The following is a 27356-nucleotide window of genomic DNA, read 5'->3' as shown; positions in this document are numbered from 1 at the left end:
TTACTGGGTATCATCTTTGAAAAGGAACTTTTGCATTTTCAAACTATTGCTTTAAATAAGTGTATAAGAACCATTTCTCATTTGATTAAGCTGCCTAGATGGCAGTAGTACGCTTTTCCTATAAATAATCACTTATATTTAAATACCAAAGAAACTTTGGAATACCTTTATTATCAAACCGGTTAGGAGATATATGTATTTATTCCCAAGATATTCAACATGTTAATAATCTTTTATTGTTGATAAACTTTCACACACTTTAACACATACCCTGTTATACATACATATTGCAAAACATTTAGGTCTGCAGAGTTGATCTTTGATATTCGCCTAACGTAAATACCACGCACAAAACAAAGCTCAATTGTTAAGTGTTAACAGTTTACGCATATTTATTTGTATGTATTGGGAACATCCAGAGAAATCAATATATAAAAAAAATATAATGTTTATATGTGAAGCCCTTAATTTCTACTGTTGAAATTTATATCTCAATTTCTGTAGCCATCTCCAAGTACTATTCGAGGTCGTCGATACTTGCGTTTCCAGATGAACACTCTATAATTTTGGCTCCGTCCAGTTGTTGCTCCGAGCTCTGCCCCAAAACGATTGGCCCGTCGTTGCCCTCGGCCGCTCGATTGCCGAACTCCTGCATCTTGACGATCAGCATCGCGAATACTTGAGCTGGAAGGGAGGATTGCAGCACCTGCAGCAGACGAGCCGGCTGGCCACACACGACGATGGCATTCGCCAAGTGCTCCACGCCACTCTCGAAATCTCCGCGGGCGATCAGGGTCTCGCCCAGCTGGATTTCTTGAAGGAAATATCTGCAAATATCATGGTTTAATTAGTTTGGAACAGCTGATTCGATGCACACTATTACGAATTAAATTAATGCCAGGCAAATTAGGTGCATATAAATAATATAAATTGTGCACAGTTGCAACAATAATAACTATTTGTATATTCAAATTATGAATTTCTTGGCAGGAAGCCTGCTGAGAATCCAAACACTGAAATGTGCTTGTTAATCCAAGGCAGTGGAGTCTTTAGATGCCTGAGGCAATAAGCAGCAACACGATGAACACGCAAGTGTAATGGGACTCCACATAAAATATGTACATCGATTTGGCTGGAGAAACATATGTGGGCTTGTTTGTTTGAATGGAGGTGTATTGAATCGCCAGGCACCACTACACGTGCCACATTATATAATGCGACTCCCATGGGAGTGTCCTACCTTTCGATGGCTTCATGGTCGTTCAGATTGGGAACTCCAGACTTGGCAGTGCCGGTTTTCTTGTTGCGACGGCGACCTAGGAAGTGATGAAATGATGAGTTTCTTTCATAATTCAGTTGGGGCGCAATGGGGATTCTTACGCTCACGGACTTTCTTCTTGTACTCGGGATCGCTGCGGCGCTTCTTGTCGAAGTAGATGCAGTATCCAATAAACAGAGTTCCAGCTACTCCCGCTGCAATGCCGATTGCAGTTTTGTTCATTTCAATCATATTACTACGGAAATCCTCTGTATTAACTTGGTCTTATTTTACATTCCGCATGTGCCATCGATTTACATAAAACAAAAATCGATATCGCCTACAACTACTGTTGTTTCATGTTTTTCACTTGTTTCGCACTAATTTGAAACGGCGGACTGGAACACTGTTTTCTTTTTTAAATTTTGCTAAGGGATATTTATTTAATTTTAAGTAAGAGATTTAAATGTATTTTTTTTTAGTTTATTCAGAAATACTGTGGGATCAAGTTATAATACGCTAAGAAATAATCGTAAGCTCACTTCTTGTATTATATTTATTTAACTTGCATTATTCGCTTAAAATCCCTATCCTCCAAAACTAATGTTTTTAATTTTCTTTTTTTATTTTTTTTACTTTTATTTTGTAATTACTTAAATAAAAAATTGTTCGCATATATGCATATCTTCCGTTGTGTGAAACAGCTGACGACTTAATTCAGTTTTTTTTTTTAATTTTAAATTTACCACTTTTTGAAGATATTTTGTTGATAACTCCAGAGTAGATTTTATTATGGCATAATGCATGTTGAGAATTTGGTCAAGGCCTATTGTTCGTTAAAATATTTGTTATAATTTTGTTTTGAAAAATAAGATATGCTTAATGTGGAAAAAGAAAATATATAGAAAATGCTAATACTATGATATATAATCTTCATTTCAATAGGAGACCATGGAGCCCCGCAGAGCAAAATATGGTTTGGTTTTTTTTTCAACTTTCGTTTACTTTCACTGCAGAATATGTAATTGACGCAGAACCATGATGATTCCAAAAGTTAAATTGATAAAATCCGAACTGGGAGAATGTGGTTGTGCTTAAGAATATGGATAGGTGTATATGCCCGCATACATAAAAGCCTCTATGTTTGTATTCTGTAAATATATACGTTTTCTTTATTAACTAAGTATTAGTGGCCAGCAACGAGCCCTCCTATTGAGCAATTCCTTCACTTAACCCCGGAGCACTCAAATCGACGGTAACCATGCGGAGCTTGTGGCTAAATACGTTGACCAAGCAGAGTAAGCTAATGAAAATCCTTAAGCTCCAGCGAATCTGGAACTGATTGGGTATCCTTGTAGGTCTATATAGGCTGAGTACCAAGAGGTACTCCACCAACGTTGAGCCCAAGGAGCCTGTAGTGAAAACCAAATCGATACCTGGCCCCAAATCGATTGAGCTTAAGAAGCAACTGGATTCTGTTCAGGTGAGTTTCTTCGGCCTTATCTGGGTTGTGAGGGTTATATTGTACTTTCGCCACAAGCACATTAATATGTATATTTATTGCACTTTTCGTTCTCAAATCAGACCATATGCCATATGCCCACTTAGAGATAGCCCCCTAGTGTCTTACTTTTCAACTATTCATTATTAATCAAAACGAATTGCATTTTTATAGGCCACCGGAACGATCCAATTCTTCGCTGACTACGAGAAGTCCATTGGAAACTACATCTACGACGTGGATGGCAACATTCTACTAGATGTCTACACCCAGATTTCCTCAGTTCCATTGGGTTACAACCATCCGAGGCTCTACAAGGTCTTTAACAATGAGCAAAACCTGAAAAGTAAGAAGTTATATCATATACTACATACATATATGTAGTTGAAGAACCCTAAGATATTGTTTTATCTTAGCCACATAACTCCCATGTTGAATAATGTGACTATATCCTTGACTATTTCCAGCATTGATTAACCGACCTGCACTTGGTGTCTTCCCTGGCAAGGAATGGCCGGAAAAACTGCACTCAGTTCTCTTGAACATAGCTCCGAAAGGACTCAATAAAATCACAACCATGATGTGTGGTTCATGCTCGAATGAAAATGCCTACAAGAGCATCTTCATATGGTGAGTACTAAAGTCTTTAGTTTTAGTCATTCTTCAGCCTTTTTAAGTATTAAAGTTAAACCCTGTTGGAATGCTGTAACGTGCTGCAAATATTTCGTTTTCAGGTACCAGAACAAACTTCGTGGTAATGCACCTCTTACCGAGCAGGAGAAGAACTCCTGCATGATTAACATTCCCCCAGGAGCCCCGAAACTCAGTATTCTCTCATTCAAGGGAGCCTTCCATGGGCGAACATTGGGAGCCCTGTCCACCACACATTCGAAGTACATCCATAAGTTGGACGTTCCATCTTTCGACTGGCCCATTGCCTCGTTTCCCGAGTATCGATATCCCCTGGACGAAAACGTGGCGCACAACAAGAAGGAGGACGAAAAGTGCCTTAGCGAAGTGCAGGATCTCATTCAGCAGTACGCCAGCAAGAATCCGGTTGCCGGAATCGTCGTTGAACCGATTCAGAGCGAAGGAGGCGACAACGAGGCATCGCCCGAGTTCTTTCGGAGCCTCCAGGCTATTTGCAAGAAGAATGGCATCGCCCTTCTGATCGATGAGGTCCAAACCGGTGGAGGTAGCACTGGAAAATTCTGGGCCCACGAGCACTTCGAGTTGGAGAGTCCTCCCGATGTGGTGACCTTCAGCAAGAAGCTGCAGTTGGGTGGCTACTTCCACAACGACGACTTCATTCCGAATGAGCCGTACAGGATCTTCAACACCTGGATGGGCGATCCGGGCAAGGTCCTCCTGCTCGAGGAAGTCGTGAAGGTCATCCAGGAGGAGAAGCTCCTGGCCAATGTCGACGTGGCCGGCAAGGTTCTGAAGAACGGTTTGCTGAGCCTGGAGAAGGAATTCCCGCATATCTTGAACTCCACCCGCGGTCGTGGAACCTTCTTGGCAGTCAACTGCACCAACACCAAGGTGCGAGATCAAATTATCGGCGCACTCAAGTTGCACGGCATTCAGACCGGTGGCTGTGGGGAAATTTCCATTAGATTCCGCCCAGCTTTGATATTTAAGGAATACCATGCCAACATCGTCCTCGATCGCTTCCGCAAGGTTCTTCAAGGTATTTAAGAAGAAAAAGATACGAAAAAGATTTAATGATTGTGCTCTGAAAATTGCAATGCGTGCAATATAAACCATATGTTATCGAAATGAATAATAAAGTAAATTAATTTTATCCCTCTGTTAGCCATGGCGTATGTTTATCGATTTCTGTTCAAGGTTGGGACACCATCAAGCGTTTAGCTTATTTTTTCACATATGATAGAGCACTCATAATAAATTTATGATATAACCAACAAAAAATATATTAGCTTCCTTAGAGAAAAAAAGATAGGCTAATCTTATCGAAATGCAGAGTATTAGATATATAGAACTGGTTATAATGCTGCAATAAAATTTTATTGTTGAGTGCTTTTTCTCCTCTTTATTGGAACGTATGCTCCATGATTCCTCTACTCTGCTAGTTAGCTTTGTATAATTAAATACAAAATATGTTTAATGGTCTCACATGGAAGACCATAATACTTATATATATAATACTTACTCCATATGGTTTTCAATAAATTGTGTGACAGAAACGCTTTGTTTATGATCATTTTATTATGAAAATTTTAAAACCTCAACATGGGTGTTTTGGAACGGTCATAATAGATATTGTTTAATATTATAATTAAATATTATAAGAATTGTTTATTATTAGAAAGAAATATACATAATGGCCATACTGAAACAAAACAATTTAATTCGCAATTACTCTATACACGTTTAAATGATTATTGCTTGCTTTTCAATAGTAATTAAGTTAATGAGACTGTGGATCACACTGTAATAATCGTACTATTGATGGATCACTTTTGGCTCCTTCTATGAACTCTTCCAAGCTTAATTTCCCATCCTTGTTTCGATCCATTTGACGAAAAATCTTGTCGGTTCGTTTCTCAGGAGTACTCTCGTCCTCTGGCATTTTCATCACCGAGCCGACCATTTTATATATTGCCTAAGCAAAGAAAAATGTGGTAATTGATTAGACTTATATTTTTGATTTGATCTGAGGGAAGCAGAAACGTACTGTAACAATTTCTAGCATTTCCTGCCGCGATATGTATCCGTTCCCATCAAGATCGTACATTGAGAATGCCCATTTGAGTTTCTGCTCGAGTTTGCCCCGCGATGTGACACTTAGTGCACACAAGAACTCTCTAAAGTCTATAGTGCCATCGCCGTTGGCGTCGAATGTCCGGAAGACATGCTCTGCAAACTGAAAATATAATTGCATTTAATGTGTAAATTCAAATACCTGAGTAAAGTCAGAGCTCTTACCTTGCTAGCGTCACCATATGGGAAAAAGTTCCCATAAATCTTTTTAAACTCTTCTACTGATAAATGCCCACTAGGGCAGTCCTTAAGAAAGCCTTTATACCATTCTTGAATCTCAGCGTCTAGATAAATATAAATTATAATAAAGTTTAGTTTAGTTAACAACAACTAAGTGTTAAATATTCACTTACCTGTGAACTCTGTGTTTTGCTTGAGATCCTCCAAAACTTCTGGTTTTAGTTTACTATTTTGCTTTCCCATTGTTGCAGAACAATTTCATTATACAGTTATCTTGAATGGCAATATAATATATCAAATTAACATCTAAATATTGGACGATTAGGGAAAAGTGTTCATCGGGTACCGAAGCTTAAATACCCTTGCAGACAGATTCTTAATGTACAGCCAAATTAAGCAAATAGCCAATGGATATTGTTGTAAGACCATCTTGCAGTGTAAACCTTTTGGCATTTATAACAAAATATAAATCCTTTGCTACGAAATATTCCATATATGTAATCAATACTGGGACATGTTCGCCAAATGGTAAGAAGCACGCAACCATACAATAAAGCATTTCCAGTGAAGATATATTCCCAGTTAAAAAATTTTAGTATTATCTAAAAAAAACTTTACTTTTCTACTTTTTGTAAATAAGGAAACTAAAGCTAAGTCCCCAAAGAATAGAATAGAATAGAATTTAACAGGCTTCTAGTATGAAAACATGGCTAAGTAGTCTAAAATTGATTTTGAAAAATATAAGAGTATATAAGACACAATATTATACCCAATTTCCCAGTAAAATATAGAAAATTTATATAGTAAATTTTCAAATTTCGTTGCCGTTTCCAATAGCGTCCAATCATCGGTTGCAGATAGTTTTTAAAACACGTTGAATATATTTTTTAGTCCGTCGAGACCAAGCTAAAAACACCGCTATAAAATGAGTGAACAATGCAAATACGAAAATTAAAATCATTAAACGATTCATGTTTTTAGATCTGGTGAAAAATTTTAATGTATTAATTTGAGTGACACACTGAAAATAGTTTAATGATTGCATAGTTTTATAGTAGTTTAATTTTAGTATAAGAAATATAAATTAAGTATTTATACATTTCATTACTGATTTCATCAAATACACACATATTGTAGGATATAATTGTTTATGGTGCCAACATTTTTGACAACTCCTCATCTTGCAAGCATCCTTTCAAGAACTCATCTTGGGTTAATTGACCATCGTTATTTTCGTCCATTTTTGCAAAAATATTTTTTGCTCTTTCTTCTGCTGAATCAGCTGGACGATTAGATGAGCACGCTCCTAGCATGTCATAAATTGCCTGAGAAGACCAAAATACGTTAATAAAATCCTTTCCAGCCCATATAATTGCATTACTACATAAATGAATCATTCGTTGAAAACCCTAGTGACTAGTGACTAGTCGGCCACACTTCTCAGTTCCTACCTGAACAATTTTGGTCATTTCTTGTATGTCTATAACACCATTGCCATCGACATCGTACATTCGAAAGGCCCACTTTAGCTTTTCCTCCGGTGTTCCGCTTGAAGTTACATCTATTGCGAGTAAAAATTCCTGCAAAAGCAATAAGGTGCTTGTTGTAAAATTCAAGTATGCAAATCAGGAAAGATGCCTATAGGGGGAATTGTCGTCACAACACATTTGGATGCATCAATTATTTTAGTTTATTTATTATTTAAAGTACCATGCGCGAGGGGGCCCACAATTTGGCATAGCTATACAATAATAACACAATCTGCATTCTCATCACATCGACGATATACATGCGATCATCCCAATATGTGCAAATATATGTACAAATGTTTTTTTTTTTTTTTTTTTTTTATTATTTTGCTTTTAGAAGATTTGAAAGTCTCTAGAATCAACAGTCTTAATTGAAGGACCTACGATATGATTGGAATAATAACATTATTCTAACGTGTCCAAAGTCAACCGAATATAGTATCGAGAGAAAAGGTGTAATTAGAGAGAATTACCTTAAAGTCAATATATCCATTTTTGTCCATATCGAATGTACGAAAAACATGGTCACAAAACTCTTCCGCATTTCCGGATGGAAAGAACATTTTATACATATCGACAAACTTAGCTGGCGTCAATCGGCCGTTGGGGCAATCTTGCTATATAGAAAAGGGAGGACGAACGGACATAATTTGAGACTTTTGCGTTGGTGTGGTAATATTTGTACTCACCTTAAATCCCTTATACCACTCTTTAATTGTGGCTTCGTCATATCTCGTATGCGTTTTTAAGAACTCCATGTCCTCTTTGGTTAAACGGTCTTTACTACTTAAGCACCCCATGTTTTCACTGTTTTTAACTTTTTAGGAGCTAATTTGTTTCTATTTAGTGTTTTTCTTTGTTTAAATTGCTTTGCCTGGCCAGTACATTTGACTTAATGTTTATTTTCTGGACAGAAAAACTCCAAATCAATAAATGTGCTTGTATAGCATTACGTTAACGATATGTATGAATTGTGGCACGAACAAATTGAAATTGAAATTGAACGAGCGACTCATTTATAAATTTTTCTTGATAATAATAAGCAAAAATGTACTTGACTATTAACTTGTATATTTCAAACCTGATGTGTACCGAAGGACTAATCAAATGGTTGAGGCGCATGCGCGGAAATTGTCTCTATACATGACGATTATTGGTTAACCATATTTTCTGTACACGGTAGGACTTTTTTGAAAGGGGAACAGGGTTGCCACGTTCACCTACACTCACGTTATTTATATTTGAAAATGCTATATGCTAAAGGGTAAAATAATTTGGGTAAGAAACATAATGAACATTAAAATGAGCGTCACATAAGTTCTCCCAAAGGTTATTTCTCAATGTAAAAGCCAGTTTCAGTTTATTGCAAAATAGCTTATTGCTAGCTGTTCGCTCATTATTTTGAGTTAAGTATACAAGAACTCTAAAAGATTTCAGGCAAAATTTAACATTTTTAAGTCACCCCTAAGTGTTATGGAGTATTATTGTTTAGAAAATGTACAAAAAGCGATGCAGAGCTGCAAATTAAAAGGCTGTATCAGTCAATTCCCACGAAGAGCGGTTACCTCACCGCCAAAACGAACCGTCCACACAAACTGCGATCCCATCAGAAAAAGCGAAATGCCATTCTGGAGATAGCAAAGATCAATGGAAAGTGCAAACGATGAACAATGTTTTAGTTTCGCACAGTGACGAAACAATTACTTCGATTTGGAGAGCGATATAGACGATAAATTAAAATAGACTTGGTTCCGTTTGTTTAAATATTCTTTTATATTTTGCACCAAGAGGAGTAGGAAAATATGTGCTCCATCAATAAGTGGAGTTAGTTGCTTTTACCAAATAAAAATAAAATCATCTGCAAGGGTATATTATATTCTTCGTTTTATAAAATCCGAATCGGTATTAAACATGATCAATTAGTATGATTGATTACTTTAAAGGTTTACACACACATTTGGAAGATATTTATTACAAGTCATATTTGTTTAATTGGCTGCTTAAGTATTGGGTTAGTCATGCATTTAAGGCTATAATTAAGCTAGGCACAAATATTATTGGTATTTATTTAATTGTACATTTTATGTGATTCCTTTACTTACATCAGTTTGATTTCCGTCGACCAAGTCAAAGCATTATTTACCTACTGAGGCTAATATGCTGAAAATATAAAAAGAGCTTGTTACTACAAAATCGCCATCGGATTGTAAGAAAATATTATAATGGAATATGCGATTCTCTTCGATATTGCTGAATCTTTTTTTTCGAAAGAATATAAAGAAACTCCCTCAATTTAAAATTTCAAAATAGCAGCAACGAAAAAATTGAAATTAAAGCTCTGCCATGAGCCAAATTCGTGCCAAACGGAAGGTAGTTGAGTTTTGAAAATGGCTAAGGTCATGGTCAATCTGGAGGCAATTAGTTCGGTTCCTGGAGAAACCCAAAACCCCATTTTGAACACGTATTTTGGAGTAAGATGTTGGGAACAAGGCTATTTTGGGATTGTGGGTCACAATCAGCGCTTGTTTCACTAGATGGCTGGTATACTTTGGGCCAGAAACGCGAGTGCGAGTGTCAATGCAGTTTGAAATCGCCTTTCGCGATGAATATACGCCGAATAAATGGAATTTTTGGCACACGCATACGCCTGCGTGTCACGTGGGGAAAGCACGGCCCGCGCCTACAGTTTTTTTTCCTGCCCTTCCTCCCCAGCGTTCGTTCGGTGTTACGGCCTTTTTATTTTGCACATAATATTCACACCAAATCGGGTAAGGGGCTCCAGTGGGCTCCAGCAGGGGGTGGGGGAGGGTGGTCAGCAGGGAAAGGCTGGCACTTGGACACCAATATTCCACATCGTATACCAAACCAAGTGTATGCGTTTCGAGCGGGGGTTTCTTTGGCGATGGCTTGCTACACAACTTGCTACACACGTTTAACTCCCAGTGGACCTCGGGTTCTCGCTTACATAAATTGGCACTGTTTTTTTTTTTTTTTTTGGAGCGAGAATTCGAATGCGAATTAAAATGCATTAATATAACCGGCTCGCACTGCTCGAACCGCTCGATTTAAATAAAGTAGTTTGTTGTTTGTGTCCATATGTGCTTGCGTGTGTGCGAGTGGGCATGGCTTTGTCACATGGTCCACTTGGCCCCAACGTACAATGTCCTAGGAAAACGATTTGCTTGCTTGATTTTTATTCTCCACACAAATTCGCCCTAAATTGTTATTTTTGATATTTACATATGTACATATGTACGCAGGTGCGTATGTACATATGTACGCACATGCAGTGTATATGCACGCAAAATGGGCTAAAGTGTGTATGTAGCTCGATTCACACGGGATTTTCGCCGCCTCGGCGGGAGGTGGGTGCGGTTATTACCTGAACGAAAATGACACATTGATTTTAGGCACATTTCTGCTACCCGCTAGGCTAAACAAAATCACTTTTCGCAAATGCAATAAACTTATTCGACCAAAACACAATCAATACAACAAATTTAGGGGTGGCTTAAATCGAGGCGATATATATACGAGCGCCTTATCGATGTGTGCTGCTGGTTTTCGCTTTTGATGTATCGATAAGTTAGGGCGATTGTTTTCACGCCGTTTAAACAAAATTGTTTTTAAATTAATTTCGGGGCTTTTAAGAAAATTATAAGCATGTATTTAAGCAAGAATACCAATACGGTTAGAGTATTAGTTAGATCGTAGATATAACCTATATAAATAAATTTATGAAGTGTTCCACTTTCGTCGTTCCCGTGATAGAGTAACGGTTCCTTTTTAAATAATTAAAATTCTTATTGGATTCATGATGAAACCAAAAAAATTTTAAAATAACAAATTTAACAATTACGGTGCGGATTTCTTATGTGAACATTTATCAACTAGGATTCATAATCTTTAGGCTTATTCTGGAAAAAGTTAACAAGTGTTGTAACTATTTAAAATTAAGTCCGTATAAATGAGCAAATTGTTGAAATCGATCAAATTGAGCTTAAAAGATTTATTTGACTACTTAAATTTGAATCTGCTTACTAACTTTTTCATTGTTCCGGAACTTTTGATGCTGAAATGTGAAACTATTTAGTACATAGGTGTTAATAGCGTTTCGGCCAATTAAATTTAGTATGTGAGTACGCATGCCAACCTTTGTATATAGATGTTGCTTCTCGATATATTTAGATTAAGTTTTCTAAGTGCATTTGTTTCGAGCAGCAGTTCGATCATTTAGTCTTTTTTCCTTTATATCAGTATAAACACTATAGTAAAGGTACGGTCCCTAATTTTTCAGTGGACCCAATGTCCTAGTTTTAGCTGCTAGAAAATCAATGTGAATCCCTTGAACGTCTATTAATAAGTCTATGATAAAAAGTCCTTTGGAAAGATAACAGTGATATGAGTGGTTTAAGAGATGAATCTATACAATTCAATCGATGAATGATGTAACTCATTATATGTAGATTATAATGCATTGAACCATTTAAATCGTCCTGAATTCGAAAGGTCTAAGAACGCCAGCTATTTGGGCGTCCTGAATTCCAAACATTTCCGATCAACTGCGAAAAAGGTTGTTTTAAGAACAAAATTGAAATTTAGGTTGTGTTGCAATGTTATGCAACGTTAAAAGGCCAACGTTTATAAAAAATAAGAAGACAGTGAATTTGTTAAAGTATCTTATTGTGATATAATAATATGATGATGGCTTACGTTACCTAGAGATCGAATATTGAAAGTGAATCTGTCTATGATAGATATATAATAATATTGAAAGGATTCCGTTTCAGTAATATGGCAGACGAAGAAGATCCATGGGGTTTCGACGACGGCGGCGAGGAGGAGAAGGCGGCATCCACCCAGGCGGGCACTCCGGCCCCACCCTCAAAAGCACCGAGTGTGGCATCCGATCACAAGGCTGATAGCGTCGTGGCTGGCACTCCGGCCAACGAGGAGGCTGCTCCGGAAGAGGTAGAAGAAATCAAAGCACCGCCGCCTCCGCCAGAAGACGATGGTTACAGGAAACCGGTGCAGCTCTACCGCCACTGGGTCAGGTTGGTCCTCCACTGTACTGTACAGCACTGTACCGTACTGTATCTTATGCAATCTGCACTTTTCAGGCCGAAGTTTCTGCAATACAAATACATGTACAACTACAGAACCAACTATTACGATGATGTAATTGACTATATCGACAAAAAACAAACTGGAGTGGCCCGGGAAATACCAAGACCACAGACGTGGGCGGAACGTGTCCTGCGCACACGGAATATCAGGTGGAGTAGCTAATCCGGTTTGTGTAAATATAGTAGTTGTTAATATTTGTTATCCACCTCAGTGGCAGTGACATTGATTCGTATGCACCGGCAAAGAGGGACAAACAACTAATTCAAACACTGGCGGCCTCGATAAGAACTTATAATTACCACACCAAGGCATATATCAACCAAAGGTATGCCAGTGTCCTTTAGTAAGCGCACCTAAATGTACCAATAGAACCGTCGGACGAACGGATGAGCACTCGTAGTTATATAAAGGGTAACCACCCATTGTCAAAAGATCCATACGTACATATGTGTATAGTCAGTCAGTAAGCGTTTGCATATCTGCGCATCTCAAAACTCTGTATCCTGAATCTGCCTTATGGAGTGGAGACCTTTCAAGAAAACGAATATTGTATATTTTTTCTTACATGCGTAATTTCTGTTAATATATTGCCATATGTACTTATTCATATATATTAACACAACTTACCTCTCAATACATGGTATTTTTAAGGTTATTTACTTCATTTTTAGCAAAGTGAGTAAATAAAACAAACCTATTTATATTGTAAAGCTTAAAATAAAAACTGTGCAATAAATAAAACTAAATAAACATTGATGTTTTTCCTATTCAAATATGACGGCAGGTATGAGGTATTCAAAAACTAGTGCTTAAAGAAATCCCCATGGGCATTTAAAAACTTTAACTTCATAGTCAAGCGCATGAGAAATCCATTTTTTATTATAATTTAAAACAAGATGAACGAAACGTTAAAACCCACTTTGGTGGACTGACTGGTGAGTACTGCCCTCCATGAACGAGTAAGGAAAATCAGAGTAGTCCAAAGTCCCCATAAAGTGTCTATTTGCATAAATCACAAGTGCAACCCCTCTAATAACACACAATAGGGTAAATTAGGCTATTGTGTGCGTTTGAATTAGTACAAGTACATTTTAGAGTGAACTAATCGCAAACTAAATTAAATTATATTATTAAATCACAAAAGAACTCAAAATAGAAAAGGATCACGATCATGAAAAATACTTTAAATATATTCTGTTTTTTCAATATTTTGTGTACTTATGTTATACTTACTGGCTCACCCTAATACATATATCTTATATGGGCGCCACGATTTTTCTTTTTATTTAAATTTCGACCTCAACCAGAAGCACAGCGCAATGATAAAACTGAAACCGGCCACTTTTCTTATTTTACTAGTTTTTCTTTTCGAAACCGGGTGCACGGAAAATTGGTTAGTGTAGTGCAGATTTATGAGTACTTTTATTTATTGGATTTTATTTCAGTCTGAGCAACGATATTCATGCATTAATTTTGGCCAGGGGAGGCAGCAAAGGCATCAAGCTGAAAAACCTGGCTGAAATTGGTGGCTCATCGCTTTTGGCCCGCACAATTATGACCATCAAAAATTCGACTTGCTTTCGACATATTTGGGTTTCCACAGATGACAAACGAATTGCCATTGAGGCACAAAAGTGTGAGCATTAAATATTATTATAGTGAATATATCTTTTAAACTCTTGAGCACTTTAGATGGTGCCATAATACATCATCGGCCTGAGAAATTCGCCAGAGACGACACTCCTTCACTTCATGCCATTTCGGAGTTCCTAGATGTTCATAGAAGTATTCATGACTTTGCTCTATTCCAATGCACATCTGTATTCCTGAAAACCAAGTATATTCAAGAGGCTGTTCGAAAGTTTGAGTCCCATGACTGTGTTTTTGCCGCTAAGAGGTACACTATGCTCTAAGAAAAATGTAGATGTTTAAAAATCTATGATCTATTTCAGATCACATTATCTGCGATGGAAGGTGGTCGATGGTGAATTGATGCCAGCGGAATTCGATTTGAGTGCCAGGCCAAGACGCCAAGATTGGCAGGGTGATATTGTAGAGACAGGAATGTTTTACTTCTCGAGGAGGAAACTGGTGGACAGTGGGCTACTGCAAAACAATAGGTGCTCCGTTGTGGAAATCGATGCCAAGGATAGTCTGGAAATTGACTCTAGCCACGATCTGACTCTAGCCAAATACATCTTAAGTAGTGAAACAAAAACCGAGTTATAGAAATAGATATGCTATTCATCAAAGAAAGTGTAAAGTTCATTGATCTTGAATGTTGGTTTGATTTTGTAGTTTAGGCTTCACACTTTTTGTTGGCCAGGCTATCACGGAAGTGTAGCGACTGATTCGCTTGGTCAGGAGGCGTGGAATGAGGGCGTTGCTGGTGGGTCTCAGGACCAAGCAAGTCCTGCCAAACCGAGCGACACACAGGGAGGTTGGGCTGGATGGATTGGTCCTCGCAAATGATGCACCACCCATGGATCGGGGTAATGGCGACTTCTTGCTGCCGGCTTGATCGTCTTGGGTGGCCTTGGCATCCTTGACATCCTGGGGTTTCTCCTGAACCTGGGCCTTCTTGTTAAATATGGGCTTTATACCATCCTGATTGTGGGATCTTTCGCTGGACTTTAGTGACTTTTCCTTGGATGGGTAGAAGCTGCTGCGTCGCTGGCTTGGTTTCAAGGGGCAGCAGACACTTTGGGCTTGTTGCTGCTGCTGCTGTGATTGGAACACCTGTTGGTTGTTGAAGGGTCCCAGGCAGTGGCAACAAGGATGGGGGTGCGTCCTGCACTGGGAACACTGGTTGCACAAGGATTGGCACGAGCAACAGGGATAAAATCCTCCAGAAATCGGAATATTCGGCTGCTGCTGCAGCGCACAAGTGGAGGTTCCGAGAACTGGGTGCATCATGTGCTGGCTGATCTGACCACCTAATCCCATAGAAGGATGTGATTCCATGCTCGACAAAGGACAGCAGGATGTACCACCGTTGTAGCAGCCGTTTGCAAAACTCTCCGGCTTCAACATGCAGCAGTTGCTTCCGTTGGCTGGACATTGATACTGATTGCCCATCTGCATTGGGCAGACTTGACTCGTCCTCGACGGACAGCAATTGCTGCACGTGCAGCAGGAGCAGCTGGACATGCTGCTCGGCGTGGCGCACAGGAACTGCTGGCCAGGATACATGACAGGACAACCCGATGTTGCCGTCCCCGGCTGATTCATGTGCATAAAACTGATGGTCACATATGGCGAGTTGTTGGTCGGTTGAACTCGCACGTTCGGGTGTTGCTGCAGCGTCAAATGCTGCTGCATATGTTGCTGCTGCTGCTGCAGCACATTCTGCTGCATGTTCTGATGTTGCAGCAAGGACATTTGCTGTTGATGCTGCTCATTCAGCGACGGTTGTCGCTGTTGTTGCTGTTGCTCCCGATTTAATTTTAAAAGTTTTTGTCGGACCTGGGCTGCAGTTTGAAGGGATAACTTCCGAGCGGCTTGTACAGTGTTACCTGGGGAATAAAGAGGGAGGAAGGAACATAAATATAGAAGCAATCTAAAATGAATAATATAACCTTTCTGGTTGCTATTGCTGGTGGTTGGATACTGCGGAAAGGCTTTGTCCGTCTGGGATCCTGCATTAGAAATGGCGTAGGAACGCGAGGTCTGCTGCGTCTGACACTTGCCGGTTTGGTCTTCCTTCGACTGTTCTATGTCCTGTTGAATCCGATTCCTAGCCAAAGCATCCTCGAGAACCACGAACGAAGGTCTATTCGCCAGATCCTTGTTGCAGATCTTAACGAAAGGCGGCAAAGTTTCGGTTTTCTTGATCTCCTCTATGGACTTGTCATTCTTGCTCTTCTCCAGCTTTTCAGTTGAGTCATCATCGATGTCATTTGAATTCCCTTTGAGCACAGCTATGCACTCTTTCTTGGTTTCCTTAGTGCCATTCGTCAGTGGGGAGTTACTACTGTCTGCTCCGCTTTGGGGATTCTTGCATTCCTGATTAAGTGAGCTAATTTCGATGAGACCATCAGTGCCCACGGTAATCATGAAACAGCATTTGGCCACCGTTTCGTCATTTGATTTGGCCAATTGCCCTGATGATTCATTCTCGCCTGGGGCCTCCATTTTCCTGAATTTTGATGTGTTTTCCGGGTGTTGTGAGTTGATGTTTCCTAACGCATATCAAAAAGTATATCAGGCGACAAATGTACTGTCAACTTTGAAATGCTCATCGAAACTGGATTTCCCTTACTGTGTAAGTAGTGACCAAAACGTTCTTGGTGTTTAAGATTTTAGAACCATATTAATATTAATAAGATAAAATTATTTAAAAACTTGAAACAGTATTTATTTCTTAAAATAATTCAAATTATATACTAGAGAAGCAAGTCTGGTATCAATCAGTATGTCTCAGCTTTATGATGTCAAACATTTCTACACCTTTTGTGCTTTAACATGTACACAAAATTGTCATATCCGTGAGTTGGCCTCTCCGGGTGGTGAAGAGTTGAAGATGTTCTGCACGGAGAGCTGTGAGCACGGATGCAATGCAACCTCGTCGGGCAAGCTGATCGCCAATGGAAACGGTGGCGGCCTGCAGTCGCAGGGAAATTCACAGCATCAGTTCACCATGTCCTACGCTCCACTGTCGACCAACGATGTGCCCTCCAAGTCCGAGGTGGAACCACCGCGACTGGGCATGTGCCTGGTCACCGAGTGTCCAGAGGGTCTGAGGTAATTTATACATGAATTTCCATGAAAAGTGATTCGATTTCTACTCCCTTCCTCTCCAGCATTGACTGCAATGTGCCACTGCCGAATTCTTTCAATTTGGATGAATACAAAAATCACATGATCTGCTCGAGCTGTACCCAGTTCAATGGTGGCTTGGACAGATTTGGCCAGCCAGGTACAGCCGGTCCAAGTGCCAGTCCTAGTGCCAATCCATATCCAACTCCGATGCCCAATCCCATCCAGGCCTCTCCTTGCAGCTTTCATGGCCAGTGTTGTTCAGCCGGTGGACCATGCGCTGGATATGATTCGCAGCCAAATCCATCAAGATGCTATCGACAGGAATCATCGTTGGCTCAAGGAGCCCCAGCGATGCCGCAGATCTTTTGCCTGGCACCACCCAGTTCCCATGGTGGCTTAAATCAGCCCGTTTACTTGTGCAGCCTGATTCCAGTTCCGCCATCGTGGAACCTGGTGCCGCTGGCCCAACCGCAGCACTTGACGCATCAGCAGCTGCTGACGAATCCCGCACAGGACTCGCAGCTGCCGTTGCAGCAATTGGTGCAGTACGACCTGTCCTTCAATCGCCTGCTGGCCGAATTGCGCAAGGAACGGGAGAGGTCCTGTTGTGACCTGCAGATCCCCCAGCCTCTGGCTTTCCAGCTGTATGCGCCCACGGTTAGGTTTCTAGATCAGCCAGATTCCAGTTCGGCGAAGAGAGAGCCTCATTGCCCGCCGGCAGCTCCTTGTGCTCCTCCAGCTGCACCACCACAACCACCATCCTCGTCATCATCCCCAACAGCCACATCTGCCTCCGCCGCCGGGCTGCCAAGAGCTCGTTCGGCCAGCCCGAAGCGCAGTCGTTCGTGTCTCCGGAACAAGGATCTCTGGGACAGTGGCGGATCCGTACCAGGTCCATCCCCCTGCTCCTCGCCCACCCAACATGCGACCGGAAATGTGTGCATGAAGTGCGGAAACTGCTGGCATTGTCCGCGCTGCAACTGCTCCAACTGCTTCTGGCATCCCGGCTTGGTGCGAGCTCCTCCAAGAGATGGTCGCTAGGGAAGGGGACTAAGAGCCACTCCTACACTGTAAAAGAAGAAAGTGTAATAAAATTCCAAGACTTTTAAGCAAGCAGCTTGCCACTATTTCTTAATTGAATTCAATAATAAGAATATTTATTCTTGCAATATGAAGAGAGAGTCACTTTTAAGGTTTTTTTTTCGTTTATTAGTTTGTAATATTTAAACCCTATTTATAAATATTTTATGATACATAAAAAATGAATTCTTTCACAATTTCTACAGCAGCTAGGACTTATATCACAAGTAATGTTCGTTAAACAATGAACTGTAATTAAAAGTAATTATCGATCAGCCTGCATGTTCATAAAGCTAGCCACGTAGTTGGACATGACCGAGTTTATTCCGAAATGGTCGTTTCTGGGCTCAAGGGGTTGGGATTGCAAATTCCGGTGGCCGGGCAAGATCAGCGAAGCTGGCGGCAAGGGAGTTCTTATTTGGCAAGGATACGGATCCGTTCCCAGCTCAGAAATCCTTGTGCGACAACGCCTCACTTTCCGGGCAGAGGGACTAACTTGGGTGCAGGTCCTGCTGCTGGATTGGCAATACGGAGGTGGCGGAAGGAGAAATCTTTGCTGCAGCTCAACTGCCGTGGTATGCGACTCGGGTGCTTGGTAGTTCTGCTGCTCATGGTAGGCTTGGATGCGTTGTTGATACGCCACTGATTCCTGGTAGGCAGTTGAGTATATGTAGGATGGATCGTACAGGAAGGCCTGTTGCTGCATTATATAAGTCTCCGTGTTCATATGGGCATCTGGATGCACAAAGTGCTGTTGCTGCTGCTGCTGCGGCGATTGTGCTTCTGGTTGCTGTTGTATCAGCAACTGGTGCCGCTGCAAATGCTGCTGCTGCTGTTGGAGTTGCTGCTGCTGGTGCCAGGACCAGGCCAGAGCCTTCTCCTCCAGCTGGCGCTGCTGGTTAGCCATCTTCAGCTCGAGAGTTTTCATATCGGATCTCAGTTGGTGCTGCAGTTGCTCCCTGTCCAACTTGAACTTCTCCTCCACTTTCTTGAATTGCTCCATTTTGAGCTGGAACAATCGCTTCTCCTCCGCATGCTGTCGCTCGCAGATCAGACGCTCATCCAAGACCTTCTTCATGGACTTGCTCAGGTGATGCAGTTGATTCCTCTCACGGTTCTTGATCCGCTGATACAAGACTCTCAACTGCTGCAGATTATCCTTCCCCGCTTGCTGCTGTTGCTGGAAAATCGCTTCGTGTTGCTGCTGACTGGCTGGCAATTTGAAATGATGTTGCAGGTATGGTTGATTCTGGATGTGCAGCTGCTGCTTGTGGAATAGCTGATTTTGATTCGTGTAGTTATCAGCATTTTGGGGATTCCATTGGAAGGATACCTCGTGGGCGACAGACGCCTCAATAGTCGGATGTGGCCCGAGATTTTGATTCATTCGATCGGAGGCGTTATTGTTGCACGTGATGGATTGGTGGTATGCATCCTCGTTGCAGACATTCGGTTGCACAATGTGGTGAATTAACTGCTGACACAGTGCCGTTTGTCCGAAATCTTCAGGGGATCCTGATCTTACGGGAGCCAGGTCTTGCACAGGAACCTGGCTTTGTGTGGAAGAGTAAAGGAAGCCGATGGCCTGTGGTTGCTCAGGTGACTCAAGCTCCTCATCTGGTTGTGGATCAACCTGTTCAGGACTCCCTAATTCCTGGGTATGTCGCACTTCCTCCTCCTCTACCTTCTTCATCATCACCTCCTCGTCCACCTCCTCGCCCACTTCCTCCTTCACTATCGTCATGCACTCCACGTCACAGCAGCCCACTTCGATTTCCGGCTCCCCTTTCGAATCACCACACTCTCCCTCTGGATTGTGCCACGAAAAGTAGGGATAGTGCTGGCGTTTGGAGTTGCTAGTTCTTATCACACTTTCACGCTGGCTCTGCAGGATTTTGCGGTTTATCTTTTCCGATTCCGAGACAAACTCGACTTCCTTCTTCACAAAGTCGTACAGCATAATGTTCATTTCATCATTATCGCATAGTTGACTCTGCTCTCCAATTTCTGTTTCCAGATCGGGCATGCTAAGGGGTAACTCCCTTGGATTTTGGAACACTTCGTTTGGCTCATCAATGCATTCTTCTTGCTTAATGTCCGTAGTTTCGGGATCATGGTTGGCTTCATTGGATTTTGGATAACATGCCTCCTTCATTTTCTTAGCCACGTATCGAGGACGACCCGAACCGATCGGAAATTTCAGCATTCGGAGATGGTACTCACGATTCTTGGCGTATCTAGTCAGTGTCCTTGTGCGCTGCTGAAGTTCGCTGCGTGCGAGTTCTTTGGGTATGAAAAGTAGTTCGTTGGAGAAAGCAATCTCTCTGCGCTTCTTGGTTTCAGCACTGAAATTTATTAAAATTACCATTAAAACTAATCGATTTATATACCATATTCGATGGGGCTTACAGGGATAGCGAGTGCCTTTCTTCGAGGACAAGAGGTCGGGTTATATCGTCCTTTGCTGGACTGTTAAAATCTCCGTGTTTATGCTTTAGATCCTTGGGTTCTGCATTATCTGAACTACCGACATCTTTTTGGTTGGTATCTTCTGGAATATTAACTTCGCTTTCAGTTTCCTCTTCATCAGCAAGAGTACTAAGTAGGTTTTCTATATTTCTGAGTATATATATATATATATAAGGTATATTAGTGATAATAGCGATGATAGTTTAGTTATTAACCTTACCCGTCGTCAATAGCCTGGCGCTCACTCATAGGTTGAGGCTCGGACTCAGACAGAAACTTGGATTCTGATTCGGACACGACCATGTCGTGCTGAGAACTGCCAGCAAGCACCTTTCCCTTTCCTTTAATATAATTGAAAATTGTATACAAAAGCGTAGTTATTGTTTGCCTGCGGTATAGGATGGCTGCTTGGGACTTTCCGATTGCGCGGAGTTGGCTTTAATCGACGTTCGACAAAACTTGTTCACTGTAAATAGAATATTGAGGAGTAACATTAGTAGGCACATTAGGTGGGGCTATGCATTGTTGGGCTCAAAATGGTAAAACAAAAAAGTTTAACGCAGTTTAAATTAACAATTAAATAAATACATTATATGAAAATATATCAAACTTTAGATACAAATATTGTGTATTGTACAAAAATGATCACTTAATTGATTATTATTATTAAAGTAAACTATTAAATTGATATATGTAAAACTTTATATATATTTTCAAGTTATTATTATGGCTCGTTAATATAAGCCTAAAACGAGAAAATTTCTTGCCGTGCTCGCTTACTCTTTCACTTTCATGTGTTTAAAAGTGAATCAAATTTCCCGATACCACAGCCCATCATAATTTAGATCCATTTGTAAACAGGAACCGAGCTAATCAACAAACAAATAAATCTCCATTTGTGGCTGACCCTCCTCCGCAGGATTTCGAGCTGATATCGAGTTTCGTGCTTGGGGCTCCTCGATGTCGCGACGAAATCCAATCCAATCGAATCCAATTCAATGCCGGAGGATATCCGAACCGCGCGAATGTTGCGTTGCACATCCGAAATGTGAATGAATGCAAATGAAATTTGCTAATAATAATACGACAATTACATGGCCCGCGGGCGATAAAAAAAAAGCCAGACCCACAAGCTCCCGAGCGGCAATTATGGGGCATACACCGCCGGCTTGCCCAATAGATTTCACTGGGCAGATATGGCCACTGGCCACCTATGCCACCAATCCACCTAACAACCCATCCACCTATCCACCTGAACGGAACCCACCCCGTTTGCGGCGCTGGCCGGCATAACCTGGGTCAACCTGGACGAACTGAGTACACTAAGGACACGTCAGCGGCGGCCAGGCGAATGTGACGTGGCCACATTCAATTCCCTCACTTTTAATTGGAATGTTAACTCTATTTTTCCACACAAGGCAGCCAGTTTCAAATGCCTGTGCATGGCAGACGGATCAATTCCTGGCTGATGAAGTTCTATGCACTTTTTGCGATGGCTTTGTTTTAGTTTTGTGAATACTTACGGCCCTTATTCTTCCTAATCAATCTTGCTCACTGTTAAGCTGATCTTTTACCAAATTAATATTTGTGCAGTTTTTTTTTGCTGTCAAAATTGGGTAAATTTCATTAAGACATTTCAATACATTTTTAAGCCCTTCATTTTAATTAGCCAACACTTGGAAATGTAATAGGGATAAAGGTGCACTAGCCAAAATAAAAGAATTTTTAAACGTATTTAATGAGATTCGCCAAACTGGATTGGTGAATATATATATATGTATAAGCTTGCTTCTATAGCAATTTTATTCATCTAGTAAGAAAAGTCAATAGGAAATATAAGCCATTAAGTCTGGTTTTATTTATCAAAAACGTAATTCAGTTTGCTATATTTTTTAACATTTACTCCAGTGTTCATCAGTGCACTGAATTTATGAATTTACCATATGAAATGAGAATTTGAATATACTACTATTGATGAGCATCTGATGAATTTTATTGAACATTTTAAGGTAGTTTAAGTGCAGCATCAAATCAAGAAAAAGTTTTAAATTTCCAATTCAAATTTACGCGCCTAGTTGTGAACTAGTTTTACTGCTAGTTCCAATTACTAGTTCATTCGATTAGTATATACAGAGCTATCGCCGTTTGGCATTTTTTAGTGCATTGCGGGCAGTAGAAAAGCAAACACAAATAAGGGAATAAAAATATATTAATTTCGGATCAGGATGGATAAACTAACGACAATTAGTGCCACGCTCTTCATGGCGGCCGATGTCTTTGCGATTGTGAGTCTGGCCCTTCCCGACTGGATCATCACGGAGTCCGGAACGGGTAAACATGGCAAACAAGAAAGTGCCAGATGCACTGGATGAATCCTAAATCTCTGGGGATATTTGTAGGTGACATCCGATTGGGACTGATGTGGACCTGCATGACGCTATATAACCGACCGCAAGTGTGCTATACACCCGAACTGCAGCCGGAGTGGCTGATTGCACTGATCTGCATCTTTGTGGGCTGCATCTGCGTGACCACCACCGTCATTCTGCTGGCGTCGTCATCCTGCAACCGGAATGTGATTCCGTACGCGCGCTGGGTGGGATTCACGGCCATGGTGCTCTTCTGCATGGCGGCCGTCGTCTTCCCGCTGGGATTCCACGTAGAGGAGATCGGCGGACAGGCCTACCAGCTGCCCAACACATTCAAGATTGGCATCTCCTACATCATGTTCGTCCTGGCCCTGTGGATCACCGTCGTGTCTGAGCTCTTTGCCGGCAAGGTCTGCCTGCCGCACTTCTAAAGACGTGACCACGGCATCGCTAGATTCCTCATTTCATTTGCAGTTTGCTCTGTGATTTGTTACATCTTTTGTTTTACCCTAATTGTTTTGGGTTTCAATTGGTAGGGTGCACTTTAAACACTCTATCTTAGTTAACATATTTAAATTAGGTTAAATAAGCTGAAAACTCGAATATGAGCTACACGAATCTCTCATGCACTTGATACATTTTAAAAATTATTTACTTTTAAACCTGATTTTATTTTAATTGATAAATTTAGTTGATAAATGTTTAGTAAGCCAGACTTGATCATATCTAAGGAATAAGCGTAGCCCTAAGAACATTTAGTTAGTACAATTTTGTTATACGAATACACATTTTGTATTTAAACTGAGAAAAACATGTATTTTTGTGTTCTCAAAAGCTTAAGGTAAATCCGGTGTGCCACCAATCTTCAAGTCTGAAGCTCAAATTTAACTCACAATCTTTCAAAATAAATAGGTTTTTAAGAAATTGTTGAAATGTGTGCTGATTCCTTCGTAAATGTGGATCTGCTTAATTTAGACGGTTAAAAAGTCCATGCGTATATGAACTTGCGCGTATTCGCGATTATTGGAAATACGGTTATAACTCTTCAGGTTTTTCATTGACACAACTTATTTAATATTGAACAGAATTAGTATTGAAACTTCAAAAAAAATATATATTTACATATATCTTCGCGGGGAGCTCCGTCACTTGGAAGGTCGCGACAGCAACTGAAGCAATATAGCCACATTGGAGGAGGGATCTCGGCGGAGTCCCGAGGTCTGCGCATGCGTCGTGTGTATACATACGAGTGTAGCCATGGCCGCGGGGCTACTCGAGATCCCGAGAATGCTGAGCAAGCTCCTTTCGATCCAATTCTAATAAGGGCTGCAAGAGACGAAACACTGCTGACCCAGCACTGAAGACTGTCTACGCTTTGCTTACAAGATTTGTTTGCAATCTGAGCCGCCGAAGCACTTTACAAATTCCTTCACAGCAGACGACCATATAAACAAACTCCACCCCTTCAATTACAACACGAGAGGCACTCAAGATCGAATTTTCGGCCATTCAACACCATTGTATCATAAAAAGTGATTCCTCTGAAAATTACTGCCAGTCGAGATGTAATTTCCATGCCATCGTTTTATATTACATATATTTAATGATACAATCCTGTCATAAGCGCTTAATAGTAGAAGAGAAAATACGTCATTTTTGAATACATAATAATATTTTATTGATTTCCTTTATTTATCATTTAATCAAAATCAATTAAATTTTCTGATAATATCAAATATTGTTCAATGAATCTACTGCAGCGTGTTTAGTGTGTTAACAAACATCCCGTTCATTTATTGTATTCCTCCAGCGCAGATACTTCGAAATCAGTTTTGAATCTTGAGAGTTTGGTTGATAATATCGCATCTAAGCAGGTGAGTTTTCATCGGAGGTATTGTATCGAGTGGTTTGTTGGGATGCGATAGGTACTCATAGATGTATCTTATAGAGTAGTTCGCTTTGGTGGCTTTCTCTTACATAGTTATATACATAAATATATCAAAAGATGAAGTAGTGAATAGTTTAGTAGTAGTAAAAAACATCCGAGTAAAAAAATATATAGAGCTTTAATTGATTCTCCCTACAGAATTTAACTAGTGTCGTTTAATCAAATCGAATAGTTTAAACATACTGATTTTTTTTTAGTGTTTGCTGTTCGCAGTGGAGAGGGAAATAGATCTTAAGAGTCTCAGATAAGAATGAAAACGAGCAGATACTATATAGTAGACAATAGATATGTTTCTGGATTGGGGCGGGGCTGTTCAAATTGCATTTCATTGTCTATCATAATTTAATTCGAATCGTATATAAATATAAATATTCGCTGTTTAAGTGATGGCTTCGCATAAGATTAGCTAACAAATCGTACGAAATAGTCAATAACAATTTAACACTACCAACTAACTAAAAACAAATTGTTGCTAACAATACTCAACTGTGCGCGTGATGAGCAACGTACTTTAAATGCCTGCGATTGCAATCCATTACAACTAAATGATAATCGCAAAGAATAAATAAGAAGATGCTTCTAAGTGACTTTTGGCCTAGGCTACGTGTACATGTTCATAAATATCCATTAAATAGATTAAATAGTATCAACAGCAACTGGGTGACGATCGGTGATCTACAATTTCCCATCGAAAGGTGTCTTTACAAAGTAGGTGACTAGATTGCCCTTGCCCTTTACATAAGTCAGGCCTCGGCACTCGCACTCATAGCCGGCGGTCATCAATATCTTGGCCGTGTTTTCCGTCGTCTGGGGAAGAGAAATGTAGATATCAGATGATATTACTGGATCAACTTATTAGAATACAACTCAGAACATAAGTAAATACAAATGGACATTGAACACAAGCGGTCTGTTAACTGATATAATCTCATCCTCAAGAAGAGCTCACAAGCTCCAATAAGTTTCTCTATCTTATATAAACCTCTATTAACGATTAATTAATGGCAGTGGTGTTAATTAAAACTAAACTTACAAAACCAATGAGCCGTTCAAGACATGTTAAGTGACACCCGAAAATTAGAAAATATTATATCATTGGCCCTGTTTCGTTTAGATCAATGGAAGCATCTATGTCTTTATTGAAATTGGCAGTATAGTAAATCCCTAAATATGTTTGCATATATATTGCATATAATAGTAAATGTTTCTTAACTGCACTTCATACAAGGTATGTAAGCTATCCGCACAAAACTTTTACTCTAAAATGTTAAAAGCTTGCAAAAAATTGTTAGAATTCATACAGAACTATAATTTCGGAGTCCAGGATACCCACTCACCTGAAGTCGTCCCATTACGCCACATGAGTCCATGCGGGAGGCCACGTTGACCGTGTTGCTCCAGATGTCGTACTGAGGTTTCTGGGCACCAATCACGCCGGCAATCACCGGACCGTGATTGAGTCCGATGCGGAGACGGAATCGTTGGAAGGACTCGCGATTAATCGAGTCCAGTATGGACATCAAAGCAATCGCAAACTCCACCAAAATGACCACGTTGTGCTCCTCCGTGCGCTTCTCGTCCTTGATGGGGGGAAAAACAAAAAAAAAAGGAGCACTGCGTTAGACCCGATTCGATATAGTCCTCATTTATTGCCGCCTCCTAGAAACCTTCGCCTCCTGCTTCCGGATTCAGCTAATCCCAATCCCAATCCCCGCCCCACATTCGACCCTCATTTGGCGACCCTTTTTTTATTGGTCTGCTCTGGCCTTTGTTGAGCCAATGTGATTTGATTTCCTCTTTGTTTGGTAGTTGTAAAAATTTAATTAAAGTGCTTAGAAGCGATTAAAAGGCATTTGAACAGTAAATAACATTCGGTCGATTGGGATTTATTGGGGGAAAAGGTTGGAATTTAAACTGAATTCCGTCGAGTTTTTGCTTCGGTTGAATTGGATACATTTAATTTCGAAGCTGATGGGATCTGATAATGTGGGCATTTCATCATCTCCTTGAGATGCGAACATGTCACAATCTTAAAGACGAAAACCTTAAAGACTTACCGCAAAGCTACGTGACTAGATTGGGCAATCGAGTCAGGATATTATTTACAGGATTAGCGAAAGCATTGGAAAGATATGAATTAGACGAGATAGACAGGGATTATATCTAGATCGAATTCTGGGCAAGATTACACCTACCGTAGCGCCGTCCTCCTTGCCGGGTCTCAAGCCCGAGGCACACATATATGTGCTAGCTATAGTCTTTATCTTTTCGATTCCACTGAACTTTGGTTTCAAGAGAAGCTAAAAATGAGAATAGTTAATAAGATCATAAGGAGATAACTCATTATATT

General features: G+C 40.4%; 11 protein-coding genes and 1 non-coding gene across 24 annotated transcripts in view; 5 read left to right on the top strand and 7 right to left on the bottom strand.

The window, feature by feature from the left end:
- Nucleotides 1-230: 230 nt before the first annotated feature.
- Nucleotides 231-2033, bottom strand: Tom20 (Translocase of outer membrane 20). Of its 2 annotated transcripts, NM_001275156.1 has the most exons (4): nucleotides 2005-2033; nucleotides 1381-1686; nucleotides 1241-1316; nucleotides 231-827 (listed from the first exon to the last, which is right to left on the bottom strand). In NM_001275156.1, the coding sequence occupies exons 2-4, from the start codon at nucleotides 1508-1510 to the stop codon at nucleotides 518-520; spliced, it is 516 nt and encodes a 171-aa protein (NP_001262085.1). In that variant the 5' UTR covers nucleotides 1511-1686; nucleotides 2005-2033; the 3' UTR covers nucleotides 231-517. The 2 variants fall into 2 exon arrangements, with proteins under 2 accessions (NP_001262085.1, NP_649169.3); NM_140912.4 differs by lacking the exon at nucleotides 2005-2033 and having other exon boundaries at nucleotides 370-827; nucleotides 1381-1589.
- Nucleotides 1991-4963, top strand: Gabat (gamma-aminobutyric acid transaminase). 4 transcript variants are annotated; one of them, NM_168829.3, is made up of 7 exons: nucleotides 1991-2038; nucleotides 2204-2234; nucleotides 2443-2556; nucleotides 2617-2741; nucleotides 2934-3105; nucleotides 3227-3389; nucleotides 3494-4573. In NM_168829.3, exons 3-7 carry the CDS (start codon nucleotides 2520-2522, stop codon nucleotides 4455-4457), a joined length of 1461 nt encoding a protein of 486 aa, NP_730476.1. In that variant the 5' UTR covers nucleotides 1991-2038; nucleotides 2204-2234; nucleotides 2443-2519; the 3' UTR covers nucleotides 4458-4573. The 4 variants fall into 4 exon arrangements, with proteins under 4 accessions (NP_730476.1, NP_001163479.1, NP_649168.2 ...); NM_001170008.1 differs by lacking the exons at nucleotides 1991-2038; nucleotides 2204-2234 and adding an exon at nucleotides 2051-2089 and having other exon boundaries at nucleotides 2275-2556; nucleotides 3494-4963; NM_140911.4 differs by lacking the exons at nucleotides 1991-2038; nucleotides 2204-2234 and having other exon boundaries at nucleotides 2315-2556.
- A 145-nt stretch (nucleotides 4964-5108) lies between these two features.
- On the bottom strand, nucleotides 5109-10790 carry Nca (Neurocalcin). The gene is made up of 6 exons (NM_176365.3): nucleotides 10635-10790; nucleotides 9355-9412; nucleotides 5897-5996; nucleotides 5709-5827; nucleotides 5458-5646; nucleotides 5109-5385 (listed from the first exon to the last, which is right to left on the bottom strand). Exons 3-6 carry the CDS (start codon nucleotides 5964-5966, stop codon nucleotides 5191-5193), a joined length of 573 nt encoding a protein of 190 aa, NP_788543.1. The 5' UTR covers nucleotides 5967-5996; nucleotides 9355-9412; nucleotides 10635-10790; the 3' UTR covers nucleotides 5109-5190.
- Nucleotides 6408-10790, bottom strand: CG7646 (uncharacterized protein). 3 transcript variants are annotated; one of them, NM_001300195.1, is made up of 6 exons: nucleotides 10635-10790; nucleotides 9355-9412; nucleotides 7942-8509; nucleotides 7726-7869; nucleotides 7175-7303; nucleotides 6408-7048 (listed from the first exon to the last, which is right to left on the bottom strand). In NM_001300195.1, the coding sequence occupies exons 3-6, from the start codon at nucleotides 8050-8052 to the stop codon at nucleotides 6872-6874; spliced, it is 561 nt and encodes a 186-aa protein (NP_001287124.1). In that variant the 5' UTR covers nucleotides 8053-8509; nucleotides 9355-9412; nucleotides 10635-10790; the 3' UTR covers nucleotides 6408-6871. The 3 variants fall into 3 exon arrangements, with proteins under 3 accessions (NP_001287124.1, NP_788542.1, NP_649167.1); NM_176364.2 differs by lacking the exons at nucleotides 7726-7869; nucleotides 7942-8509 and having other exon boundaries at nucleotides 6765-7048; NM_140910.4 differs by lacking the exons at nucleotides 9355-9412; nucleotides 10635-10790 and having other exon boundaries at nucleotides 6765-7048; nucleotides 7942-8354.
- Nucleotides 10791-11456: 666 nt separating this feature from the next.
- On the top strand, nucleotides 11457-13126 carry fln (flightin). 2 transcript variants are annotated; one of them, NM_079450.4, is made up of 4 exons: nucleotides 11457-11528; nucleotides 12043-12306; nucleotides 12373-12528; nucleotides 12591-13126. In NM_079450.4, exons 2-4 carry the CDS (start codon nucleotides 12047-12049, stop codon nucleotides 12721-12723), a joined length of 549 nt encoding a protein of 182 aa, NP_524174.1. In that variant the 5' UTR covers nucleotides 11457-11528; nucleotides 12043-12046; the 3' UTR covers nucleotides 12724-13126. The 2 variants fall into 2 exon arrangements, with proteins under 2 accessions (NP_524174.1, NP_001262084.1); NM_001275155.1 differs by lacking the exon at nucleotides 11457-11528 and adding an exon at nucleotides 11554-11825.
- asRNA:CR45161 (antisense RNA:CR45161) lies at nucleotides 11938-12971 on the bottom strand. 2 transcript variants are annotated; one of them, NR_125012.1, is made up of 2 exons: nucleotides 12824-12971; nucleotides 11938-12382 (listed from the first exon to the last, which is right to left on the bottom strand). The 2 variants fall into 2 exon arrangements; NR_125011.1 differs by having other exon boundaries at nucleotides 11938-12971.
- Nucleotides 13127-13685: 559 nt separating the features above from the next.
- Nucleotides 13686-14650, top strand: Csas (CMP-sialic acid synthase). Its single transcript, NM_168828.3, has 4 exons — nucleotides 13686-13772; nucleotides 13825-14015; nucleotides 14072-14276; nucleotides 14332-14650. The coding sequence occupies exons 1-4, from the start codon at nucleotides 13699-13701 to the stop codon at nucleotides 14606-14608; spliced, it is 747 nt and encodes a 248-aa protein (NP_730474.2). The 5' UTR covers nucleotides 13686-13698; the 3' UTR covers nucleotides 14609-14650.
- On the bottom strand, nucleotides 14605-16584 carry schuy (schumacher-levy). Its single transcript, NM_140909.2, has 2 exons — nucleotides 15958-16584; nucleotides 14605-15894 (listed from the first exon to the last, which is right to left on the bottom strand). The coding sequence occupies exons 1-2, from the start codon at nucleotides 16511-16513 to the stop codon at nucleotides 14645-14647; spliced, it is 1806 nt and encodes a 601-aa protein (NP_649166.1). The 5' UTR covers nucleotides 16514-16584; the 3' UTR covers nucleotides 14605-14644.
- Nucleotides 16585-16808: 224 nt separating this feature from the next.
- Nucleotides 16809-18251, top strand: hale (hale-bopp). Its single transcript, NM_140908.2, has 2 exons — nucleotides 16809-17122; nucleotides 17182-18251. The coding sequence occupies exons 1-2, from the start codon at nucleotides 16902-16904 to the stop codon at nucleotides 18179-18181; spliced, it is 1221 nt and encodes a 406-aa protein (NP_649165.1). The 5' UTR covers nucleotides 16809-16901; the 3' UTR covers nucleotides 18182-18251.
- Nucleotides 18252-18485: 234 nt separating this feature from the next.
- On the bottom strand, nucleotides 18486-20992 carry CG17732 (uncharacterized protein; the record flags this gene model as incomplete). The annotated part of the gene is made up of 3 exons (NM_001202206.1): nucleotides 18486-20565; nucleotides 20630-20839; nucleotides 20910-20992. The coding sequence occupies 3 exons, from the start codon at nucleotides 20990-20992 to the stop codon at nucleotides 18486-18488; spliced, it is 2373 nt and encodes a 790-aa protein (NP_001189135.1).
- A 1872-nt stretch (nucleotides 20993-22864) lies between these two features.
- On the top strand, nucleotides 22865-23964 carry CG14182 (uncharacterized protein). 4 transcript variants are annotated; one of them, NM_001300194.1, is made up of 2 exons: nucleotides 22865-23020; nucleotides 23089-23964. In NM_001300194.1, the coding sequence occupies exons 1-2, from the start codon at nucleotides 22915-22917 to the stop codon at nucleotides 23487-23489; spliced, it is 507 nt and encodes a 168-aa protein (NP_001287123.1). In that variant the 5' UTR covers nucleotides 22865-22914; the 3' UTR covers nucleotides 23490-23964. The 4 variants fall into 4 exon arrangements, with proteins under 4 accessions (NP_001287123.1, NP_001262083.1, NP_649163.1 ...); NM_001275154.2 differs by having other exon boundaries at nucleotides 22865-22974; nucleotides 23089-23864; NM_140906.2 differs by having other exon boundaries at nucleotides 23089-23864.
- A 752-nt stretch (nucleotides 23965-24716) lies between these two features.
- Nucleotides 24717-27356, bottom strand: part of Ac76E (Adenylyl cyclase 76E) — a 38674-nt gene continuing 36034 nt past the window's right edge. The window contains exons 18-21 of one of the 2 annotated variants that reach the window (NM_001259909.2): nucleotides 27202-27306; nucleotides 27064-27078; nucleotides 26344-26586; nucleotides 24717-25813 (exon numbers count right to left, since the gene is read on the bottom strand). In NM_001259909.2, the coding sequence (NP_001246838.1) occupies nucleotides 25682-25813; nucleotides 26344-26586; nucleotides 27064-27078; nucleotides 27202-27306 (495 nt within the window). In that variant the 3' untranslated portion in view covers nucleotides 24717-25681. The remainder of the gene's footprint in view (nucleotides 25814-26343; nucleotides 26587-27063; nucleotides 27079-27201; nucleotides 27307-27356) is intronic. The other variant, NM_079449.4, reaches the window with a different exon arrangement.

The sequence above is a fragment of the Drosophila melanogaster genome, chromosome 3L (genome assembly GCF_000001215.4).
Source record: "Drosophila melanogaster chromosome 3L".
In the NCBI taxonomy this organism is placed as follows: Eukaryota; Metazoa; Arthropoda; class Insecta; order Diptera; family Drosophilidae; genus Drosophila; species Drosophila melanogaster.
This window is presented reverse-complemented; position numbering and strand designations above follow the sequence as displayed.

What these genes read in the sequence shown, in the direction of transcription:
- hale (NM_140908.2), top strand. Translation starts at nt 16,902, where the DNA reads ATGTTCTGCACGGAGAGCTGTGAGCACGGATGCAATGCAACCTCGTCG. An exon ending in GAGTGTCCAGAGGGTCTGAG is followed by an intron (nt 17,123 to 17,181) that starts GTAATTTATACA and finishes CTTCCTCTCCAG; the next exon opens with CATTGACTGCAATGTGCCAC.
- CG14182 (NM_001300194.1), top strand. Translation starts at nt 22,915, where the DNA reads ATGGATAAACTAACGACAATTAGTGCCACGCTCTTCATGGCGGCCGAT. An exon ending in CATCACGGAGTCCGGAACGG is followed by an intron (nt 23,021 to 23,088) that starts GTAAACATGGCA and finishes GGATATTTGTAG; the next exon opens with GTGACATCCGATTGGGACTG.
- schuy (NM_140909.2), bottom strand. Translation starts at nt 16,513, where the DNA reads ATGGAGGCCCCAGGCGAGAATGAATCATCAGGGCAATTGGCCAAATCA. An exon ending in CAGCAATAGCAACCAGAAAG is followed by an intron (nt 15,895 to 15,957) that starts GTTATATTATTC and finishes TTTATTCCCCAG; the next exon opens with GTAACACTGTACAAGCCGCT.
- Gabat (NM_001170008.1), top strand. Translation starts at nt 2,520, where the DNA reads ATGCGGAGCTTGTGGCTAAATACGTTGACCAAGCAGA. An exon ending in AAATACGTTGACCAAGCAGA is followed by an intron (nt 2,557 to 2,616) that starts GTAAGCTAATGA and finishes GTATCCTTGTAG; the next exon opens with GTCTATATAGGCTGAGTACC. An exon ending in CAATGAGCAAAACCTGAAAA is followed by an intron (nt 3,106 to 3,226) that starts GTAAGAAGTTAT and finishes GACTATTTCCAG; the next exon opens with CATTGATTAACCGACCTGCA.
- fln (NM_079450.4), top strand. Translation starts at nt 12,047, where the DNA reads ATGGCAGACGAAGAAGATCCATGGGGTTTCGACGACGGCGGCGAGGAG. An exon ending in CTCTACCGCCACTGGGTCAG is followed by an intron (nt 12,307 to 12,372) that starts GTTGGTCCTCCA and finishes TGCACTTTTCAG; the next exon opens with GCCGAAGTTTCTGCAATACA. An exon ending in CTGCGCACACGGAATATCAG is followed by an intron (nt 12,529 to 12,590) that starts GTGGAGTAGCTA and finishes TATCCACCTCAG; the next exon opens with TGGCAGTGACATTGATTCGT.
- CG7646 (NM_001300195.1), bottom strand. Translation starts at nt 8,052, where the DNA reads ATGGGGTGCTTAAGTAGTAAAGACCGTTTAACCAAAGAGGACATGGAG. An exon ending in ATGGATATATTGACTTTAAG is followed by an intron (nt 7,304 to 7,725) that starts GTAATTCTCTCT and finishes TTGCTTTTGCAG; the next exon opens with GAATTTTTACTCGCAATAGA. An exon ending in AAATGACCAAAATTGTTCAG is followed by an intron (nt 7,049 to 7,174) that starts GTAGGAACTGAG and finishes TGGTCTTCTCAG; the next exon opens with GCAATTTATGACATGCTAGG.
- Csas (NM_168828.3), top strand. Translation starts at nt 13,699, where the DNA reads ATGATAAAACTGAAACCGGCCACTTTTCTTATTTTACTAGTTTTTCTT. An exon ending in ACCGGGTGCACGGAAAATTG is followed by an intron (nt 13,773 to 13,824) that starts GTTAGTGTAGTG and finishes ATTTTATTTCAG; the next exon opens with TCTGAGCAACGATATTCATG. An exon ending in TGTGTTTTTGCCGCTAAGAG is followed by an intron (nt 14,277 to 14,331) that starts GTACACTATGCT and finishes GATCTATTTCAG; the next exon opens with ATCACATTATCTGCGATGGA.
- Nca (NM_176365.3), bottom strand. Translation starts at nt 5,966, where the DNA reads ATGGGAAAGCAAAATAGTAAACTAAAACCAGAAGTTTTGGAGGATCTC. An exon ending in CATATGGTGACGCTAGCAAG is followed by an intron (nt 5,647 to 5,708) that starts GTAAGAGCTCTG and finishes TTATATTTTCAG; the next exon opens with TTTGCAGAGCATGTCTTCCG. An exon ending in AAATGCTAGAAATTGTTACA is followed by an intron (nt 5,386 to 5,457) that starts GTACGTTTCTGC and finishes TTCTTTGCTTAG; the next exon opens with GCAATATATAAAATGGTCGG.
- Tom20 (NM_001275156.1), bottom strand. Translation starts at nt 1,510, where the DNA reads ATGATTGAAATGAACAAAACTGCAATCGGCATTGCAGCGGGAGTAGCT. An exon ending in CAAGAAGAAAGTCCGTGAGC is followed by an intron (nt 1,317 to 1,380) that starts GTAAGAATCCCC and finishes ATCACTTCCTAG; the next exon opens with GTCGCCGTCGCAACAAGAAA. An exon ending in GACCATGAAGCCATCGAAAG is followed by an intron (nt 828 to 1,240) that starts GTAGGACACTCC and finishes TGATATTTGCAG; the next exon opens with ATATTTCCTTCAAGAAATCC.